The 22,766-nt window shown below is 41.1% G+C and overlaps 1 protein-coding gene across 4 annotated transcripts in view; it reads left to right on the top strand.

The window, feature by feature from the left end:
• Window positions 1-22,766, top strand: part of fkbp10a (FKBP prolyl isomerase 10a) — a 150,438-nt gene that overhangs the window by 51,418 nt on the left and 76,254 nt on the right. For all 4 annotated transcript variants that reach the window (XR_013794997.1, XM_079590006.1, XM_079590008.1 and 1 more), the window contains exon 8: window positions 18,511-18,653. Coding sequence is in view for 3 of the 4 variants with exons in the window: in XM_079590006.1 (XP_079446132.1) it covers window positions 18,511-18,653 (143 nt within the window). In the remaining variant the exon portion in view is untranslated. The remainder of the gene's footprint in view (window positions 1-18,510; window positions 18,654-22,766) is intronic.

The following is a 22,766-nucleotide window of genomic DNA, read 5'->3' on the forward strand; positions in this document are numbered from 1 at the left end:
TAAAGGCATCTATCTCTTCCAGTGCTTCTCTGTCAAGCGTGATCAGGTTAGTGGTGGTTGTGTTTATCTTGAGGATCTTACTCTTGCCTTTGTGAATGTTGAGGCCAATTTGTGCGGAGGTATCTGCTACACTGGTTGTCATCTCCTGTATCTGCTGCTGGGTGTGTGATAGTAGGGCCAAGTCATCTGCGAAGTCAAAGTCAGTTAGCTGCTTCCAAGGTGTCCACTGGAATCCATTCCTTCTCTGAGCTGTAGAGGTCTTTATAATCCAGTCGATCGCCAGTAGAAAGAGAAATGGCTAAAGTAGACATCCTTGTCTGACGCCTGTCTTTACTTAAAATTTCTTTGTGAATTGCCCTCTATGTATCACTTTACAGCTTGGATCCTGATATGAGTTCCTTATAATGGTGGATAATTTTTCCGGTATCCCATAATGATGTAGGAGGTCTTTCTGTCCACACTGTCGAATGCTTTCTCGTAGTCGAGGAAGTTGATGAACAAGGGTGAGTTCCACTCTAATGACTGTTCGATTATAATTCGCAGCGTTGCAATTTGGTCCGTGCAGGATCTTTGCGAAAGCCAGCCTGTTAGTCTCAAAGTAGGGCGTCGACTGGGTCTTTCATTCTGTTCAGCAGGACCCTATTGAATACTTTTTCCCGGCACTGATAGCAGCGTGATCTCTCTGTAATTTGTGCAATTGCTAATGTTTCCTTTCTTCGGAATATTGATAATATATCCCTCTTTCCAGTCAGCTTGTGTTTGTTCCTCTTCCCAGATCTTCTTAAATAGTGGTTAGAGCATTCCCACTGTTGTTTCTATGTCCGACTTCAGCGCCTCAGCTGGGATGGTGTCTGGTACTGCTGCTTTACCGTTCCTGAGCTGCTTGATGGCTGTCCTAGTTTCTTCTCTTGTGGGTGGGCTGTCTTCTATAGGTAGGTACGTTTCAGCAGGTTCAATATTTTTTCTAAGTATTCTTTCCACCTGTTTCTCTGTTCTTGGTCACCCATGATTGGTTTTCCTTCTTTGTCTTTGACTGGACGTTCGGGTCTTCTGTACTTGCCTGCTAGCTTCTTGATAGTGTTGTAAAGTTCTTTCATGTTGCCCTCTCTAACTGCTTGTTCTGCTTTGGTTGCCAGGTTGTCTACATATTGCTGCCACTAAATGATGGTCTGAGGCCACATCCGCTCCTCTCTTTCCTCTCACATCTTGCATGGACCTTCTGAATTTCTTATTGATACTTAGGGCTGCAACAACGAATCGATAAAATCGATAAAAATCGATTATTAAAATAGTTGGCAACGAATTTCATTATCGATTCGTTGTGTCGCGCGACACGGAGATGTAAAAAAAAATTTGTGCGTATATTCTGTGCTATTGTTAAGCCCCACAAAAGGGACAACAACAATATAAAGCATCATAAAGTTGTCGTGCACTATATTAAATTAAATTAATTTAATACACTATATCATTAAATTCAAGATCACGTTCACTTTTCCCTCCGCTGCATCTGTCAGTCATTCTCCATTCAGCATCAAACAGCGCGTCGCGTTCGGTTACGAGTCAACACGATGAAACTCTCTCCAAGATGATTCAATGTTACTATAATTATACTTGATCTGTAGATAAAGGTCTATGGTTTTGCATTAAACAACTTTATCTTTTTTGACCTTATTGCTGCATCATGTTACTTTCTACCGGGTTTCTCTCAACACTGGAGTAGAGTCAGAGCACTATAATTGTTCTTCACGCGCACAGTAACTGACATTTAAAACTGTTAAAAGAAAATGCTTGAAAAGAATGTTGGAGCGCTTAGGTGCTAGATTAATACCCGGTGGCAACCACCAAAGATTGTCCGATCAGAACAATTAAGCGATGTCCGTTTAGTAGGAGTTAGATGCACACACCACTCAAAGACCACTCATTTAATCTTGAACAGTATTTAATTAAGTGTGGTTTCTTTGATGCACGCACACATGCGATTCAATACTGCAGAATCGCCGATGAACTGGCATTATCATCACATTAGGTCCGTCTTGCGCAATAATAATATCAGCGCTCGTACCTCAAAGCTGAACTGCGTCAGTGTATGCGTCATTTGCACCGGGTCCTACCGGGTCCTAACGAAAGGCGAGTGACTTTACTGCCTGACTACATAACAACAGCAAATTAACTATTACATACACATAGAACTGTATGAACATATTAATGAATGGATGAACATTAACAACTGGCCCTCATTTTAGTACAATGCTCAATAAACTATTGCATAGATAGATAGATACTGTATAATACACTACGCATCAATATGTCTTTCCTTTGTGATTTGAACTTTTCAATACGGACTCAAGCGCTGCGCAATTATTGTGCACTTGTGATTTTTCTAGACTAAATTGTATGCTTAATTATCCACTATTCTAGTTTATAATAGCATTTATGGTCTTTTATTTTATTTTATTTTTTTATGAAGTTGTCTGTATTAAGTAGATTGTGTTTAACACACAAAATAGTGATTATCAGTTCAACACACATAGTTATAGAAATTCTACTTGATTAAAAAAAAAAAACTGCCCTGGTATCGGATTGGTATCGGTCGATACTCAGAATTTTTGGCATCGGATCGGATCAGTTCTGAAAAATGGTATCGGTGCATCCCTATCAAGGAGCGACCTGTTTGTGCACTTTCTGAATATTTTTTTGCACTGTGAATTTGCACTGTCAGTTCTGTTTTTGAATAAAGGGTTGGGAATGAATGCTTTTTTTTATTATTATTTTATCCGATTAATCGATTAATCGAAAAAACAATCGACAGATTAATCGATTATTAAAATAATTGTTAGTTGCAGCCCTAATACAGATGTGGTTGATCTAGTTCTTTGTTGTGTGGCCTGGAGAGACCCATGTGGCTTTGTGAATGTTTTTGTGAGGGAAAACACTGCCCCTGCTGACCAAATTGTTCGATGCACACAGGTCTGCTAGCCTCTCCCCATTCTCATTCCTGTTTTCTAGTCCATGGCATCCCATGACTTCTTCATATCCAGTGTTATCCGTTCCTATCTTGGCGTTGAGGTCTTTTTCTTAATTATTAATAAATACTTCAGAGATAATGTGCACCACCAAAACAAGATGATTGTTGACATTAATGTAGCAAATCTTGAACAATGGTTCGGCTTGGACAAAATATGAAACTGTCATGACTGTATTAAAATGTCCCTATAGATATGGGTTTTCCAAAGTCTTCATGAACTATGTATTTTAATTTGGGTAGGCCATTTCTTGGATTTGAGTTCCAAATGGGGATCCAAGATAAAAGGTGAATTTTTGTAATTTATGAATGCAATGGTGTGATTCATTGGCTAAAAAATAAAGCAAAACACAAAATAAACAAAGAAAATATAAATTTGACTGATCATTTTTTTTTTCAGAGTGTCTGTTGATATATTGTCACAGTGAATTGAAAAATGGTGTGAAAAATCTGATATTGTGACAGCCCTAGTGAGAACGTCTCAGGTTACGACTGTAACCTACCTATGTTCCCTGAGAACAGAGTAGTGTTGTTTTTGGTGGCCTGTTTTAATTTTAGTTTTAGTCTAGTCTAGTCTGTCAAGCTGTCATTTTTGTTTTTATTAGTTTTAGTCATGTTCATACTCTTTTAGTCTAGTCAAGTTTCAGTCGACTAAAAGTCTGAGCATTTTAGTCTTATTTTAGTCAGAATTATCCATGACTATTTTCGTCTAGTTTTAGTCGACGAAAATTGTACTTTAGTCTCTTTTTAGTAATGCAATTCTATTTAACCCAGTCAATATAGTATAAGTAGCTACCTAGTAGTATAGACTAAATGTCTCAGGTTACATATGTAACCCTGGTTCTCTGAGAGGGAACGAGACGTTGCGTTTGAGACACGGTGGGAACGCCCTGTGTGATTGCGTCGTGAAGCATGTGTATAATCAGTCCAATGGAAAGACGAGACGTCATCAGAGGGTGATGTCACCGACCAGGAAGCTATAAAGCACACCTGACAACAAACCGCGTTAGCTTCTGAAAAGCCAAAGCAAGTCGATCACAGGCATGCAGGGAGTATGGCAGAGCAATGCAGTCTCAGGGAACCAGGGTTACATACGTAACCTGAGACGTTACCCTTTCAAGGGAACTCGGTGGGAACCCCATACCCACGACCCATAGTACCAAAGGCCTGTGCTGTGTGAAGTCAATGCGCACACTAAAGCCTGTTGTATGCTTCTGCGTCAACTCCACGCCGTAGCTACGCCGTCACTCCTACGGCGTCGTGGCCGTTTTATGGTTCTGCGTCGGGTTGTGTTGCATCGCGGTGCATTTCACGGCGAGAACGCTAGGGGGACGGTATCACAGCCCTTGTGGTCTGCGTCGCCTCGACGCGTAGTTAGGGTAGAAGGGTCTGCGGGGGTACGCTGTCGATTCGACGCAGAAGCATAAAACAGGCTTAAGAAGCAAGCACCCTAGAACCTGGAGTGGAGCCGAGATCCAAGTCATAAAATCGAACAAATGTATGCGGCAAGGACAAGCCTGCCGCATCACAGATGTCATGGAGGGAAAACCCCGATAATAAAGCAGCCATACTCCTGGTAGAATGGGCCCGGACAGCCAAAGGTGAAGGCTGTCCGGCCGCTTCATAAGCAAGTGAGATAGCCTCAACTACTCACTTGCTCATTATCTGTTTAGATGCAGGGCAACCTATCTTAGGTAACCCGAAGGAGACCAATAATTGCTCTTTTATACGCCACAGGGCAGCTCTGTGGACATAAGCATTCAAAGCCCGGACAGGGCATAACAGATACATTTTTTACTGATCTGGGGTATTAAGGTGGAGGACAGAAGGCCTGCAGCACAAATGACCCGCAAATTTAGTAGGGACCTAGGAATACAACCCGGCCTGGGGTGAAGAAAGTCTATCACCATACCAGGTGCAAATCCAAGTACGTGAAGGCAGGCCTCAGCCTCATGTACAACGGAGAAGACGAAATTAAGGATCTCTCCTCAGAGATAACCTAGCAAAGAAACATTCATTGCAGAAATCAAGTACTGTACCATCAGGGCAGATAACAAGATTCAGAAGGCGTTCTCCGCACCTGGCAGAGAACAGTTTCCATTTCAATGCATATTCAGTCTTCTCGTAGAGGGAGATCTAGACTGGAGTTTGGTCGAGAGACCTGAGTCTATGAGCTGGGCCCCCTCAGAGGACGAGCCCACAGTATCCATAACTCCGGATGAGGGTGAAATATTGTATCCCCTGATTGGGACGCTAAATCCCTCCTTATCGGAATCTCCAAGGGAGAGCCGTCTAGAAGGGACACTAGGTCTGAAAAACATACTCAGGCCGGCCAGAATGGGGCTACTAATAATAGACGGGCCCCTACCCGGCGAACCCTCTTGTAGCAAATTAGCTCTATGAAATATTAATAACCGATCATAACTTGTTATAATTGATTATGAATATTTGGATCAGTTAATCAGATTAACTTGATGTATCTACATTAACATTACAACCAATTACTCAGTTCATCCTGTGAACCCTCAATATTGGTTATTAATGTATTAACCCTCTGGGGTCGTTTTGCTCGTTTTTTTTTACATAGCAGCAAAATAGACCTAAAATACTCCGTCAGTTTTGGTCATACAGACTTAAGAAATATGAAAAAAATAAGCTGTTAAATGTCTACTTTTTTATGTGTCCACTTACAATCGAAATAAAACATTGTGCTTTTGTAAAATAATGAAAATATACAGGGTGTGCTTTCTGCCTCTCCGTCTCCGTGAACTTTTTTTCTGAAGCACGTCTCTAAACTTAAACAAAACTCAGCGAATACTATTCACTCAGACATGAGATATATATCTCTATTATCATTTAAGTGTGTAGTTTTAAATTATCTAATTCAAAACTAAAACAAATATTCTCTGTTTATGTAATCTATATTAAAAGAGCGAGAGATCATTATTGTTCTGGCACCTTATTACTCTGCTAATTTGACACGCCCCATGGTGAGCGCGCGCTATTCAAACGCAGATGATCTGAAGCAACACATGCAAACCAGTCAACGCCCACAACAGCTGGAAAACACACTGTAGTGAAGAATAATAATATCGTGATAATCCTGGAAATTTTACCTCAAACTTGCTGGAGTAGCCTAACAACGGATCCAGCTGCAGATCAGTAAGTGCTTTGTTCTAATCGCGATATGAAATGGTGTCTGTAAACCGCAAAATAATTTTACAATTTGAATCGCGTTTCTGTGCTTGAATGAATGCACGGCACAGATGCATGCTGTTGTTTACTACAGCTCACGTGTGTCTGTGTTGAATGAATTTAGCTTTTAGAAAACTATCTATATTGCCTACTGAGATGAGTAAAAATCGACTGAATACGTTGAAATAACATTTCTTTGTAAAAGCAACATATTAAACTGCAAATTAACATTTATGCAATAATATATATTATAAAAGATGATATGTTACAGACGAAATATGAAAGACAACAATTTCGTTTTGGATAGATTATAAAGTTTTTACTGCCACATCAAAACCTAATTTACAAGGTGCAAACAAAATCTTTAAAGGTCAATATAAGCCTTCTCTTTAAATTATTTTTTGTGTTTTATTAGTGACAAATTTGGGGAGAGGATAGCCTAGATATTCCAAAACTTTCTGAAAATGCGAATGAGAATTAACTGCACAATTACTAGAAATGTTTACCTTGGATATTATACAATTTGCAAGCATACATAATTTGTGGGAAAATATATATTTTTTCAAGATGTTTCCAACTCTGAACCAATTCTGTAGTAATATATATATATATTAGGGGTGTAACGATACACTCAGCTCACGATTCGATATGTATCACGATACTGGGTTCACGATACGATATGTATCACGATATTTTGAACAAAATAAAAAAATGAAACTGAAAATCAAATAACAGATTTATTTAACATTAACAGTGTTCAACAACTGTCCTGTTATACATACAACTTAAAGAATGAACAATACTTCAATATAAATCAAGATTTAGTTTAACCGTCCTTTTGTATGTAAAATTAACAATTGACTAGGTGTGTCACTGACCAATAAAACTGAATTGTATCATTCATGAAATTAGAATTAGCATACCCCAAGAGAGAACTTCTTTAAGCAGTAAAAGTGAAAAAAAAGAAAAAGAAAAAAAAACATAATCAAGTAGTGTCCTGTTCGAGTAATTTCAACATAACAGCTTTGGGGTTTGTTTAGGTTACTTACAGGTTTTTTTGCAAGAAAACCAGCATATCTACATTCTACATATCTACATACATCTTTGTGCATTTACAATATCCCCTGCTGTAGAAAAAACACGTTCACTAGGAACAGAAGTTGCTGGAACTGTGAGGTAAGCTTTTGCAAGAGGTGAAAGAAGTGGGTACATATGAGCATTTTCTTTCCACCATTTCAGTGGGCAGCTAGTGAGGAGAATAGAAGTGTCCTTTTTGTACAAGTCAATCTCTACTTCTATCCTACTTTTGGACTGGGTGACTGGTGGTTCAGAAAAAGTTGCCCCAAAGAGCTCTTCCAGTGCTGTCTTTTTGCTAGGTGGCTGTTCTGGCTCAACTCTGTGTGCTGTATCTCTCTGATCTGCAGCATCAGCGGGATCTCCATCACTGGCACCTGCCTCCTTCGTTTGCTTCACAGTGACAGCCTTAAAATATAATAAAATAAATAATTAAGGTATACTAAGTATAGTTTCAGTTACACACATATAAAAGGTGTGCACAAAGTAGGTTACACAAACATGCAATTGGAGTGACAAACACACACAAATACACAGATTATCAGACAATCTGTAATGCAGACATACCTGCTGTAACTGGTTTGATTTGTTCTTCAACCGGTGGAAAACCTCTTCACGTTGTTCAGGGAGTAAGTGGGGCAATGACCGAAATCTGGGGTCCAAGGCAGTACCCTCTAGCAGATAATCCTGTTCCTCTGTGAATCTGCTTGAGAGGTTTTGCAGGATGGCCGTCTTCATGTTAGCAATAGTTGTGGAGTCTTTCTCGTCCAGTGTCATGCTCTGTTCGATCATGGCTTTCAAGGGCACAATGAGTGACAGCGTGGGGCTCCTTTCATCAGACAGGACAGTGGTGGCTTTTTTTAGCGGTTTAAGAAGGTTTACGATTTCTTTGGCGTCACTGATGTCAGCGCTATCCATAGTATCGAGTTGACATGCATTTTTGCGCACCTCTGTGCTCAAGAGGGCTGCCGTTATAGCAGCTTGTTGCTCGAGATAGCGTTCCAGCATATCCATTGAGCTGTTCCATCGTGTAACAACATCCATGATAAGCTTGTGTGATGCGATGGTCGCTTTTAAAACATCGGCTATGTTTGTACCAGTGTGCGACTCGAAAAGCGGGCGAGTCTGAAGCACAAAACTTTTCATTTCCCACTCTGTGGTAATAACATGCGCTGTGACTGTGATGCAACTCTGAACAGCCCTCGAAGTCCACCCGTCAGTTGTTATCGCCACACTCCCAGCCTTTTTCAAACCATCTGTCACATTTGCTTTAACTTCGTTGTACAGGGCTGGAGTTACCTCCTGACTGAAGTGTGGGCGTGACGGAATATGGTACCTAGGCTCTAGTACCTTCACCAATTCGCAAAATCCAACATTGTCGACAACAGAGAATGGCCTCATGTCTTTTGCGATAAAAACTCAGATGCACCTGGTTATTTCTTGAGCTTTTGCACTTGACTGAGACCACGTTGAAGCAAAACTGCGTTGTATAGATGATTGGCCTTCTATCACTCTCTTTTTCGCACCCGATTGCAGGAGTTTGTCTTTGTGGTGCCGTTTTAAATGACACATCATATTTGTAGTGTTCGACGTCGTGTATAACAGGGTTTGTTTACAGTATTTACACACAGTTCGTGTTTTGTCTGTTTTTTTACCGTCCTCCTGTCGAGTAACTGGAAAACCAAAATGCTGCCAGACGTCGGACTTGTAAGTGGACGGCGCATCCTCTATTTCAATTTCAGTCTAACTCATTTTGCCCTGCTACGGCTCAGTTCAAGCGATTCATTTGAGCGTGAATGCAGTGCATGCAAGCGTGACGCGGGTGCGGTAGCTCAACCAATAGGATAAAACGTGCGTCGTATCTAAAAAATTAAATAAATATCGCCATAACTCTATGATACATATCGTAACATTTTTGCATCGCGATAGATCGTACCACGATATATCGTTACACCCCTAATATATATATATATATTATATATATATATATATATGTATGTATATATATGTGTGTGTGTGTGTTGTCTTTGCATTCGTTCTTGTGGCTCAGTGACACCTGAATTAAAGGCTCATTAGTATGCAGCATTAGCAGGTCTTTGTCTTCTCAGGTGTGAATTAGGACATTATTCATGACCTTGTTGGATCCTTCATGCCCACCTGCATATTGCCTTTCCAAACAAAAAGTGTCTTACAAAATTAAAATCAATCTATTGTTTAATGTGAACGATTAGCCCGGATGATTTTCAGATCATTTTGAAGTAAAAACTCTAGGCGACAACTTCCATTAGTCAAAAGTATTGTGGGAATATGTGAAGTTGGTCGTATTTAAGTTTGAGTTTTTTGAATAACCATGCATAAATAATATTCTCTCAAAAATGCAAACATGTACATACATGTTGCTCACATATTATGATAGCCATGTTCGTGCTAAATAGAGTGTAATTACACCTTTGCCATTAATATGTTTATAAGCAACTGAAAAAAAATACAAATATCAGGGCATGTCAAAACATCTCAAGGACCCCAAAAACACCTTGGTCCCCAGAGGGTTAAATATAATGAATAGTTAGTGCGTGTCTGATTGGTCCAGATGCTACACTCTCCAGAACTCCTGGGAGCAAAGATATCGGGAAATGCGTACAAGTGTAGCCTCAACCACACCTAATACATCGCATCCAGTCCAAGCGGAGCTGGATAAGTCAGGGAGAACCACAATGGGCAATGCGTTGTATAAAACGATGCGAAAGGTAGACTTGAGTTTTGACCGAAGTTCTCCCAAAGAAGCTCCTCCACCTCGGGGTGGAGTCTCCATTCCCCGGGTCTCAGCCCCTGCCTCAACAGGATATCTGCACTGATATACGAGTCCATCAGTGTGTTGTCCAGAAGGACAAGCACATGGTGACCTCTTAGGTCTGACAGAAAGTATTGAGATTCTCGGAATACCACCATAATTTCTAGCCAATTATGTGCCAAAAGGAAGATGGTCCTGCCAAAGACCCTTCTCCGAGCGACCACTCATGATCACCCCCCACTTGTGTGGGAAGCATCCGTCGATAGCATTATTTGTCAACAAGGAGCCCCCAACACTGGGCCTGGGCGAGGAACCAAGGTTCTTCCACATGCATAGCCACGTGCCCTTGATCATGCGAAAACTGATTTCCCCTCGGAGAAAACCCCTTGGTCCGGAGCCACCACTGCAGGGGTCTCATGTACAGAAGGCCAAAAGTAATTATGTTGGACGCAGCTGCCATGAGACCCAACAGTCTGAAACTGCTCCACAGTGAGTGACTGGCCTAGTTTTACTACATTTACGGCGAATCGTTGTCGAATCCCATATTACACCTAGAAAAGTGGTCATCTGAGCTGGGAGGAGCACACTCTTCTTGGCGTTGAGCCATAACCCCAACATCTTTAAATGAGACAGAACGACATTTCGATGCCGAACTGCCATCTGCTCAGATTGAGCTAGGATCAACCAATCGTCGATATAGTATAATACGCAAATGCCCTGGAGTCTCAGAGGAGCCAGAGCTGCATCCACGCATATTGTAAAGGTGCGGGGTGATAAACCTAGGCCGAATGAAAGAACCCGATACTGGTATGCTTCGCCCCCGAAAGCAAACCTCAGGAACCTCCTGTGATGAGGATGGATAGATAAGTAAGCGTCTTTCAAGTCTATTGTGACAAACCAGTCCTCAGACTGAATCTGTGACACAATCATATTTAGCGTAAGCATACTTTGAACTCGAGATTCTGAAACCTGCTGTTTAATTGACGCAGGTCTAGAATAGGACGCAACCCCTCATCCTCTTTCGGAACAATGAAGTAACGGCTGTAAAACCCTGACTGTCTGCTGGGAGGAGGAACGCCTTCTACAGCTCTTTTTGCAGAAGTGTCAGTCTTCCTGCTCCATAACCAGAGCCTGCTCGGGGTCCACCACTGTGGGGAGGATGAGAACCGAACTGAATTCTGAAACCCTTTTCTATAGTGTGCAGGACCCACTGAGAAATATGTGGCAGTAGTTTCCACGCTACCAGAAATTCTACTAGGGGAACCAGTCTCTCGAGACTGGCTTCTGGATTTAGTTGAACAGTCACTTCAGTTCCCTGAAGCGGCGAATCGGCAGGGAACAACCGAACTGACCGTTCTACGACCCTCCTCGGAGGACCGTATGGGGACACTGACACCTCGGTGCCCTGAACGGCAAACCGGCAGGGAACAACCGAACTGGCAGCGCTACGACCCTCCTCAGAGAGTCGCACCCCAGAGGGCGCCGAGGAGAAACGATTTCTCAAAACCCTCCCTGCCCCGGAGGAACCTTCAGAAGCCTGATAGCCTTAGCGTCAGGACTTTTTGTCTAAGTTTTATTAGAGATAACGACAGTCCTCAGATCTTGCCTACCTCTAACTATCCTCCTCGGAGGATTGTTTGGGGACGCAAACACCTCGGTGTCCTGAAACGGCGAACCGGCAGGAAAACCGAACTGGCAGCGCTGCGACCCTCCTCAGAGAGACGCACCCCAGAGGGCGCCAAGAAGAAACGATTTCTCAAAACCGTCCCTACACCCTCAGAAGCCTGATAGCCTCTGCGTCAGGGCTTCTTCTTCTTCAAAGCTATTTTAGAGATAAGACAGTCCTCAGATCTTGCATATCTCTAACTGGCTAGACTGTGACCGCCACCCAGGTCCCCATCGATTGTGGAGGAGCCCGAATGACGACGCTCTGTTTTGCTGCACTCTATGCTGCGAGTAGCTTTAGTAGGCTGAGACTGCTCCCACCCAGCAGTCTCAGAAACATTAGATCGGTGAGGAAGAAACCTCTGGAACGTCGCTGAATAGTTTATTTCTTCTTCTTTTTTTAACCCTCTGGGGTCTAAGGTGTTTTTGGGGTCCTTGAGATGTTCTGACATGCCCTGACATTTGTGCTTTTTTTAGTTGCTTATAAACATATTAATGGCAAAGGTGTAATTACACTCTATTTATCACAAACAGGGCTACCATAATATGTGAGCAACATGCATGTACATGTTTGTGTTTTTGAGAGAATAATGTTTATGCATGGTTATTCAAAAAAACAAAAAATTAAAGTGTCAGAAATAACGCCACAAAACACATAGTAAATATGTGTTCACAATACTTTTGAGTAATGGATGTTGTCGCCTAGAGTTTTTCCTTCAAAATGATCTGAAAATCATCCTGCCTAATCATTCACATAAAACAATACATTGATTTACATTTTGTAGAACACTTTTTGTTTGGAAAGGCAATATGTGCAGGGACATAGATGATCCAACACCATCATGAATAGTAAGTGGTTCACACCGCAGAAGACAATGACCCGCATAATGAGCTTGCATAATGAGCCTTTCATTCAGGTGTATCACACAAGAAAGAATGTGAAAAAAAAAAAAAAAAAAAAAAAAATATATATATATATATATATATATATAATTCAATTATAAATTAAAGTCAAAAGCACATTTTTAGTACATAGTCATACCTGGAAACAAATCCTGTTTAAATAGGCTATATGGGCCATTCTACAGAATTGGTTAAAAGTTAGATTTGGAAACTTTTTTTTTTTTTCACAATTTTTTTTATACATGCAAATTGTATAATATCCAAGGTAAACATTCCTAGTAATTGTGCAGTTAATTCTCATACTGTATTTTCAGAAAGTTTTGGAATACATCCTCTACCCAAATGTGTCACTAATAAAAAAACAATAATAAATAATTGAATGAGAAGGCTTATATTGACCTATAAAGATTATTTTACATCTACCTTGTAAATATATTTTTTGCTATTTTATTAAAAAGTGTTCACATGTAAATCAACAACAATTACAATTTTAACAATATTTCAAGTGTAATCTTTCTTTTTTTAAAGTATACATTTTATCATACATATTTCAAAGGTAAGGATTCATTAGTTTGCTATAGCCTAACGTTACATTGGAACAAACACTATAACATCTTAGTTGATGAGTTTATTTTTGACAAAAACATACTATATATTTAACATATGAGCAGAAACTGGCTAACAAAAGCTTATTTGATGTCTATTTTACAGTAAAAACGTTATAGTCTATCCAAAACTAGTCACAACTAGTAGCAACAGCGCGCATATGTGCCGTTCATTCATCACACACAGAAACGTGATTCATATCACAGTCTTTTTGTGGTTTACAGATACTATTCCATATCGCGATTAGAACAAAGTATATAAGAATAAAACACTTACTACTAATCCTCAACTGGATCCATTGCTCCTCGAAGTGAAACCAGCACTTCTGAGGTAAGTTTCCCAGGATTATTCCTCACAGCCTTGCAAGATGACATAGTACATATTTATCTGATTAAACTTTATGTGTTTTATCGAGCTGATGTGGCCGGTTTGCATGTTTCCATGTATTGCGTTTGAATAGCGGAGTATTTTAAGTCTATTTTGCTGCTATGTAAAAAAGAACGAGCAAAACACGCCGGCGCGTTTGCCGTCCCAGAGGGTTAATGACGTCACTAGAACAGTTTTTTGACTAACCTCCGCCCACAGGAATACACAAAAAAAGGGGGCATGGTCTTGTTCCGCTCCTACAGAGAAGAGGAAGAGTTGCGTTTGTAGAGTGTGTTTGTCGCCATGTCGTCGAGACGCTGTTATTTTCATCCTGTTATTTTGTCAATCACCTTACAATAACACTGAGCGCATGCATCTCCACGTTATGGTAAGAGGTGTGACCTTTCCGGGCAACGTGCGCTAAGCTGCTGTCGAATCACAACACAGGAACCGCTGGCACAATCAGAACTTGTTACGTATTTCTGAAGGAGGGACTTCACAGAACAAAGAAGTCAAGTTTTTAGGACAGTGAAAACAGCGGTATACAGATAAGTCAATTTTGTGAAAAATAATGTGTTTTTTTACACGCGAAACATAAACACATGTTATATTTCACACTGTAAACATCATCTAAGCTTCAAAAACACAGGACAAACGGGACCTTTAAACATAACAGGGAACTGCTAAACATGGGACAAGACAGGGGAACACAGACATGAATCATGACATATATATTCAGTATTTGCATGTATATATTCAGTTTTATAACTATATATTCAGTATTTTCATTTATATATTCAGAGTTATAACTATTCAGAATGTCTAACAAATATATTCTGACTTATAACTATATATTCAGATTTACATGTATATATTCAGTTTTATAACTACATATTCAGATTTATACTTATATATTCAGGTTTATTAATTAGGTCGTTTTTGTTAATACAATAAAATTTGTAAGTTGGTATGAGCCACCACAGTCATTTAAAAATATACAAATGAACACAAAGTGAAAATAAAGTGCCATTTTGGGGTTACGGAAACAACAGTTACTATTGTAAATACACAATACACAATACTAACAGCTTTTAGGCATTTTCTGTCTTTAGTTAGAAGCAAGAAATGACAAGGAGGCAGCCTCTCGCAATGCAAAGTCAATGGAGACGGTTGGATTGTTTCCCCCCGTGTGGGCGTGGCCTAAATACGCTCTGTCTCTATAGTGCACACTCTCCGTGGGCGTGGTCACATTAACACTTGATGAGCTATGATGAGAACGACTGACATCTCTCTCTTTTCATACAGATTACATAAACTGAGAATATTTGTTTTTCATATAAGTTACTTAATTTAAAAGAAGTGAATCCGAGCTTTATGCCTGTGTGTCTGTATGCCTGTTTGACTGAGTATTCGCTGAGTTACAGTTAATTTTCGGACGCATTTCAGAATGGACTTCACTGACAGAGAGAAGGCAGAACTCGCTTCATGTTTTTATTTTTTTATTTGGCAAAAAGCACAACACTTGTTTTTATTGTGAGTATACACCAAAAAATATACACTTAACAGGATTGAATGATGTATAACACTTATATGTAAGATCAAAATCAACAGAGTATTTTGATTGTTATTGCACTAATAACAAAAAAAGCGAGCTGATCACGCCGGCGTGATTGCCGACCCCAGGGGGTTAACCTGTAACCAAAAAGACTAACACACACACACACCGACACACAGCTTCTTCAAGGTTTGATTTGGCCAGGCTCTAACTATAAACAGGAGAGTATTCTCAAAACATCAAGATAATACTTTCTTTCTCTCAAGGAGATGACACTTTAATATAACACAGTAAAGTAAAGCTTTAACTGAGAAATGGTCCTTTAAACTATAGACTTCAATTACCCCTGTGACCATAGCTGTCAGGGTACCCCAGAAAAACAGATGTATGTATGAATGTACGGTGATAGATCTTCGTGATGACCACGACCACTCGAGTATGAAGTCAGTGCTGAAGCTGTCTCATATGCATCAGTCGGATCAGTGCTACTGCTGCGGAGGATGCCATTTACCTGAGGATTCTCTGAAATTGCTTCATTGGACCCCCTGTCTTCCCCCTGAATGTCTTCCGGAAGTTCAGCCCTGACTGGACGCATTCGTTTATGAGACACGCTGCCATGTTTACTGAGTCCAACTCCATCCTGAGCTTGTTCTTTTCCCAGTTTACTTAAAGCCCCAATCAGCTGAGTTGTCTGAGCACCAGGTTCCTGTGTGCATGCAGTATATCTCGAGAGTGAGCTAGAATCAACCTGTCTTCGAAATAATTGAGAATGTGGATACCAACTTCCTTCAATTGGACAAACGCAGTCTCTGCGACTTTCATGAAGACAAAAGGTGACGGGGACAGTCCGAAAGGGAGGGGCTTGTACTGATATGCCTGACCCTCGAAAGCAAACCAAAGAAACGCCGTGGTAGTATCGAGACATGTGTAACGGAGGCCAGCTAGTAGTCACTGTGCTAGTAAACCTCACTCCTCTGATCTCAATAGGCACTCTAGCGACAGATGCTAGAGGCTGCAGTCTTTAGCCTCCTTGTTAGAACGCCTGACTCTCATGCCGGAGACCCGGGTTCGAGACCCGCACGGAGCGGGGTGAGAAGGACCCGGGTGGAGGGGTTACATTGGTGCCGTGACCCGGATGGGAGTGAGGTTTAGGGGGGTGAGTGTAACGGAGGCCAGCTAGTAGTCGCTGTGCTAGTAAACCTCACTCCTCTGATCTCAATAGGTGCTCTAGCGACAGATGCTAGAGGCTGCAGTCTTTAGCCTCCTTGTTAGAACGCCTGACTCTCATGCCGGAGACCCGGGTTCGAGACCCGCACGGAGCGGGGTGAGAAGGACCCGGGTGGAGGGGTTACATTGGTGCCGTGACCCGGATGGGAGTGAGGTTTAGGGGGGTGAGTGTAACGGAGGCCAGCTAGTAGTCGCTGTGCTAGTAAACCTCACTCCTCTGATCTCAATAGGCGCTCTAGCGACAGATGCTAGAGGCTGCAATCTTTAGCCTCCTTGTTAGAACGCCTGACTCTCATGCCGGAGACCCGGGTTCGAGACCCGCACGGAGCGGGGTGAGAAGGACCCGGGTGGAGGGGTTACACATGGAAGTATATCCTTCAGGTCTATTGCCGCGAACCAATCTAGAACCAGGCTCTCTGTCAGCATTTTGCTCTTTTAGATGATAGACCTCTCTTTTACTGAAGCTGTCAGGGTTTAGGTAGGGATGGCTCACGCGAAACTGACGTTCCGAAACTTTTCGAGATCCCGAAGCGCCGATGTTTCGAAACAATGATCCGAAGCATGATTCAAAACACCCATGTCACATGACTACGGCTAAATGAAGCTTCGGATTGTTTCACAAGTATTTTGACAGGTGGCATGGTCTGCCAAATCAGCGTTTGATTGACAGGGTCGGGAACAGACCACACAATCGCACATCTGTATAAAAGTGAAGTCAACGCATCTTGACCTCGTGGGGTTTTGTGAGAGGATTTTTTCAAAGGCTGGAGAAATGATCTGTAAAAAAAGAAGTAGGCTAAGTCCTTTCACAGCAGAGTTTACAGAAAATTAATATAAAAAAAAAAATCTATAAAAAAGTGAGACATTGTGGCTTGATTTATTTTATTAATATAAATTTTTCATGACCAAAATAACATTATGCACAGTGAGGAGCCTACAGGTTACAAGCTTCACATATTAGAAAAATACAATAATAAAAAAACAAAAATAATTGAATGGCTCGTTGTCAAGGTTGTTTCAGATCAACACCTGTAAGTGACCCCTATGTGTCACCGTTGAGAGGTGTTTCGAAATGTTTCGAAGCCTCGACACAATATGGCACATTTGCTTCAACTGTTTCATTGTTTCACGAAGCCTCGATCTGAATAGACTAGACAGAAGTGACAGAACCCTGACAGAAGCACTCAGGGGAAGCTCTCAGTAAACTTATCTATGCGCCATAGAATTCCCAGCAAACAAAGATGAATGGAATGAGCTTTTAAGTAGACACACTGGACACACTGCCTCCCTTTTACCAGTATGTCTCGGAGAGTGGTGCATGCAAATTCCACTCACCAATTTTCATTGGCCTTTTCTGAAGTATTAGAGATGTTTGGGGCTTTCAAGTGTGACCCCTAATATCATCACATCAACACCACGTCAAAGTGACTGACAGATAGGGAACTACATTTTTTTTCCAACTTTAGAAATATTTCCAGACTATATTTGCAGAAAGGCTTGCTCGCGCCTTTATTACGTCTAGGCTTGATTATTGCAATGCACTTTATTCTGGTCTCTCTTATAAATAAGTTAAGAAACTGCAATATATTCAGAAATTCACAAGTGAAAACAACAGTTTTTTTTCATGCATGTGAATTGTTTTTTTGTGCACATAAATTAGGTTTCATGGATGTTTAAATTTGCATGAAATATAATTGAGACCATTCTGCTTCTAATCTATACTAAAAACTTTTTTTTTTTTTGGCATGTTTGTTTGTATTCTTTGTAATCTTGTTTTTCCCCCCATCTTTTTTACTGTTGGACAATTAAACTTTTTGTAATTATTTAAAATGCATCTGATCTGCACAATTACCTAGAATGTATGTCACTACCAATACGTTTGGCCAAGGCTGTATGATCAACCAGATAATTCATATTTATATAACTAAATCTTGGGAAAACTGCAAAGCATTTTCTGTGGATTAGTGAAAGTCTGTTTATAATGCAAGTTGAATGTGTTACCTGTTTTTTGAGTTTTACTGTGTTGTTGCTATTGTTGTGTACAGTTATTATTATTTATTTATTATTTTAGGAATGTTGTTAGCATTATTAATGTATTGTCTGCAGAGATGACTACCCAGAACCCCTGCGTGTCACGTTAGGTCAAGGGAAGTTGATCTCTGGTCTGGATGAAGGTTTGCAGGGCATGTGCGTGTTAGAGAGGAGAGAGATCACTGTGCCACCCCACCTCGCACATGGCACCAATGGAGGTCAGTATCCATACTATTAAAAAAAACTTTTAAACATAAAAAAAAAAAAAAAAAAAGTCAATGCAGATTGTGCAAAGTGATGTTTCAATGTAATTGCACCACAAACATAGTGAGACATAGTGAAATTCTCTTCTATGTTTCCAAAGGCTGTTCAAAAAGGTTATCAGCGGTACTATACCATAGTACCGAGACAGCTCTCGTTAGAGTCACAAATGATTTGCTCTTATCATCCGATCGTGGTTGTATCTCTTTATTAGTGTTACTTGATCTTAGTGCTGCATTTGACACCATTGACCCACAACATCCTTTTAAATAGACTCGAACATTATATTGGCATTAGTGGAATTGCACTAGCATGGTTTAAATCATACTTATCTGACCGTTATCAGTTTGTAGCAGTAAATTAAGAGATGTCTTATCAATCACAAGTTCAGTATGGCATACCACAAGGCTCAGTACTAGGACCGCTGCTGTTCACTCTGTACATGCTACCATTAGGAGATATCATTAGGAAACATGGAATTAGCTTTCACTGTTATGCCGACGATACTCAAATGTATATTTCTTCAAACGAAACCTACCAATTCACAAAATTAACGGAATGCATAGCTGATATAAAAAATTGGAGTAATTTCTTACTACTAAATTCTGAAAAAACAGAGATTCTAATTATTGGACAAAAAACTTCCACACGTAATAACTAGGGGTGCGCCGATCCGATATTCGGTATCGGTATTAGTCCGATACTGGCCAAAATCACTGGATCGGATATTGCATGAATCACGGGAGTATAACCCGATCCGATACGATCACGTCCCTTAGTCCTAAATTGTCATACAAATGCTTAACAACACCTGAGAGACATGCCGTAAAGAGAGATGAGCAACATGCGTCACGCAGGGTTGCCAGATTTTCACATACAAATCCCGCCCAATTGCTTCTTTAAAATAGCTAATCGCGTTTCGGGGTGGGAGAGACCGCGGACTTGGCAACACTGGCATCACGTGAACGGTAGCTAGAGGTGAGTGAGGTAAGCGAGCCCTCTCAGCAATTAAGTTATCATGTCAGCTATGTGGATATAGTGTTGTCAAAAGACCCGGTACTTCGGTACGATTTCGGTACTAAAAAAATTACATGGTTACGGTACCAGCTTTTCTTAAGTACCGCACCGGTGGTACCAAAGTATTGGATTAATCCGGTTCTTGATGCACTGTCCGAAAGGTGCACAGTTGCGTCCTCTTCATAAACACATGGCGACCGGCGGTGGCTCTGAATCCACTTGTTGACAAGGAGGAATGAATCGTTCACATAGCACGTTTTTTGCGCGTGTAAATTAGTTTTCCAGGCGCGCTGTTCATGGTTGCATAGCAACGGCAGACGCAACGGGAAAGCACGCGCTTGTGGAAAGGAGAAAGCGTTGCAAACTGCGCTCTCCATGATGACGAGGAAGTATCATCAAATAATTAATTGATTTCTAGCCCTTGCATTAGCTTTACTACTAGATATATTAATTGAGATGAGAAATAAAAAGCCGCCCTGTACAGCTATGATCAGCTGTTCGGCCTAGCTTTCTATGTTGTTACAGAAAGGCCGCTGGTTTTTGTCACATGACCTGTTGAGATGCTTCTATTATAAGCCGCGCGCCTACATGAAATAACGAATTTGCACGCGCATAATACGCGATATGTGAACGTCCCCTAAGTGGTATCGTGTGCGGCTGTATCTAGTTTAAAAGGCCTTTTAAATATGAACGCAGTTTTGGATTAAATAAAAGGACAGTCAAGTCAAACAAAACACGTTTTATCTCCTGTTTAGTTGGTAACACTGCAATAAGATACCATTCATTAACATTACTTAATGCCTTATCTAACATCAACACATTGAGTGAACAATATATTTTTACAACAATAATGTATGTTTGTGAATGTTATTTAATACAAACACTTGATTGTTCATGAACAGATACAACTTTTGATTTTAAAAATTTATTAGTAGGCTACATTTTTAAATTAGCCTACCCCAAGGAGAATAATTGCAATTTAACTATTGTTTGGTCATTTTATCTTTGGTACTTTGGTACCGGAATTGGTACCGAGAACTGTGCATTTTCACAGGTATCGGTACCGAATACTGAAATTTTGGTACCGTGACAACACTGGAATATATGGTATTGTATCGGTATCGATCGGTATCGACAGATACTCAAGTGTGTGGTATCGGTATCGGTAATGAAAAAGTGGTATCCAGCCACCCCTAGTAATAACCTAGAATACTGTCCAACACTTGATGGCTGCTCTGTTAAGTCTTTGTCGTCGGTTAAGAACCTGGGTGTGCTCTTTGATACCAATCTTTAATTTGAAAGTTTTCCTGTAGCTCAGTGGTAAGAGCATTGCGTTAACAACGCAAGGTTGTGGGTTCGATCCCAGGGGATTGCACATACCTATGTATAAATGTATAGGATAATGCAATGTAAGTCGCTTTGGATAAAAGCGTCTGCCAAATGCATAAATGTAAATGTAAATGAAAGTCACGTGTCTAGTATCTGTAAAACTGCATTTTTCCATCTTAAAAATATATCTAAACTAGCCATATGCTCTCATTGACAAATGTGGAACAATTAGTTCATGCGTTCATGACCTCAAGGCTTGATTATTGTAATGCTCTACTGGGTGGCTGCCCTGCACGCTTAACCCTCTGAGGTCAGCAAATGCGCGGGCGCGTTTTGCTCGTTTTTTTTTACATAGCAGCAAAATAGACCTAAAATACTCCGTCAGTTTTGGTCATACAGCCTTAAGAAATATGAAAAAATAAGCTGTTAAATGTCTACTTTTGTATGTGTCCACTTACAATCGAAATAAAACATTGTGCTTTTGTAAAATAAAGAAAGTAAACAGGGAGTGCTTTCTGCCTCTCCGTCTCCGTGAACTTTTTTTCTGAAGCACGTCTCTAAACTCAAACAAAACTCAGCGAATACTATTCACTCAGACATGAGCTATATATCTCTATAATCATTTAAGTGTGTAGTTTTAAATTATCTAATTCAAAACTAAAACAAATATTCTCTGTTTATGTCATCTATATATAAAGTGTTACGTCAGAAACGAGGACACAATATGCAAGTAAAACAGCTCTTTTAATTATAGTCAATAATGATGATGATGATGATGATGATGATGAATAATCCGGGTGATGCAGACGGTGGCGCACTTTAGGGTTGTGCTGGGTGAGCCAAGGGTGACCAAGGACAATGGGTGCAAGGGGAGTGTCCAGGACATAGAAAGAGATGATCTCGGTGTGGTTGCCTGATGTGATGAGGGTGATGTCTTCTGTGGCGAAAGTGATGGTGGGAAGTTCTTGTCCATTAAGTGCGTGTACAGGAATCTGATGTGTGAGGGGTTTGAGGGGAATCTTGAATTGACTTGCAAATGAGTGATCCATGAAATTACCCTCTGCCCCGGAGTCCAAGAGTGCTTGACAGTCGTGAGTGAGTGTTGACCATCTCAGTCTTACCGGAAGGAGGGTAGATGTTGATGAGGTCTTCTCGGCGGAGATCCCACCCGATAGTAGCCTCATACTTCCTATCGGGCTTGGCCCTTTTACCGGACAGTTGTAAGCATAGTGTCCGGCTCCTCCACAGTATAGGCAAAGGCCCTGGGACCTCCGCCTTTCCCTCTGCTCCCGGGAAAGCCGAGCTCGACCCACCTGCATGGGCTTGTGATCGTCGACGGGGCTGACCGCGACCCTGCCTCCAGATCGTGGACCCTCGGCTCCTGCCAGAGGACGTCTACTCGTGGCATGACCTCCTACTCGAGATAGTCAGGCATCAACTCTGAGGGCTAAAGCAATGAGTTCATTAAGAGACTGGGGCAGGTCCAAAGCATAGATTTCTCTCTGGACGCGGTCAGCCAGCCCATGCAGGAATATGTCCCACTGCGCCTCCTCGTTCCATTTGCTCTCCGCTGCTAGGGTCCGGAACTCGATCGAAAAGTCTGACACTGATCTCTCTCCTTGACGTAAATCAGCCAGCATTCTTGCAGCTTCTCTTCCGCCGACCGCCCGGTCGAAAACTCTTTTCATCTCAGCGGAGAGCTCCTGGAACGAGGCACAGCACGG

This window comes from Phoxinus phoxinus (genome assembly GCF_949152265.1).
Source record: "Phoxinus phoxinus genome assembly, chromosome: 19".
Lineage (NCBI taxonomy): Eukaryota > Metazoa > Chordata > Actinopteri > Cypriniformes > Leuciscidae > Phoxinus > Phoxinus phoxinus.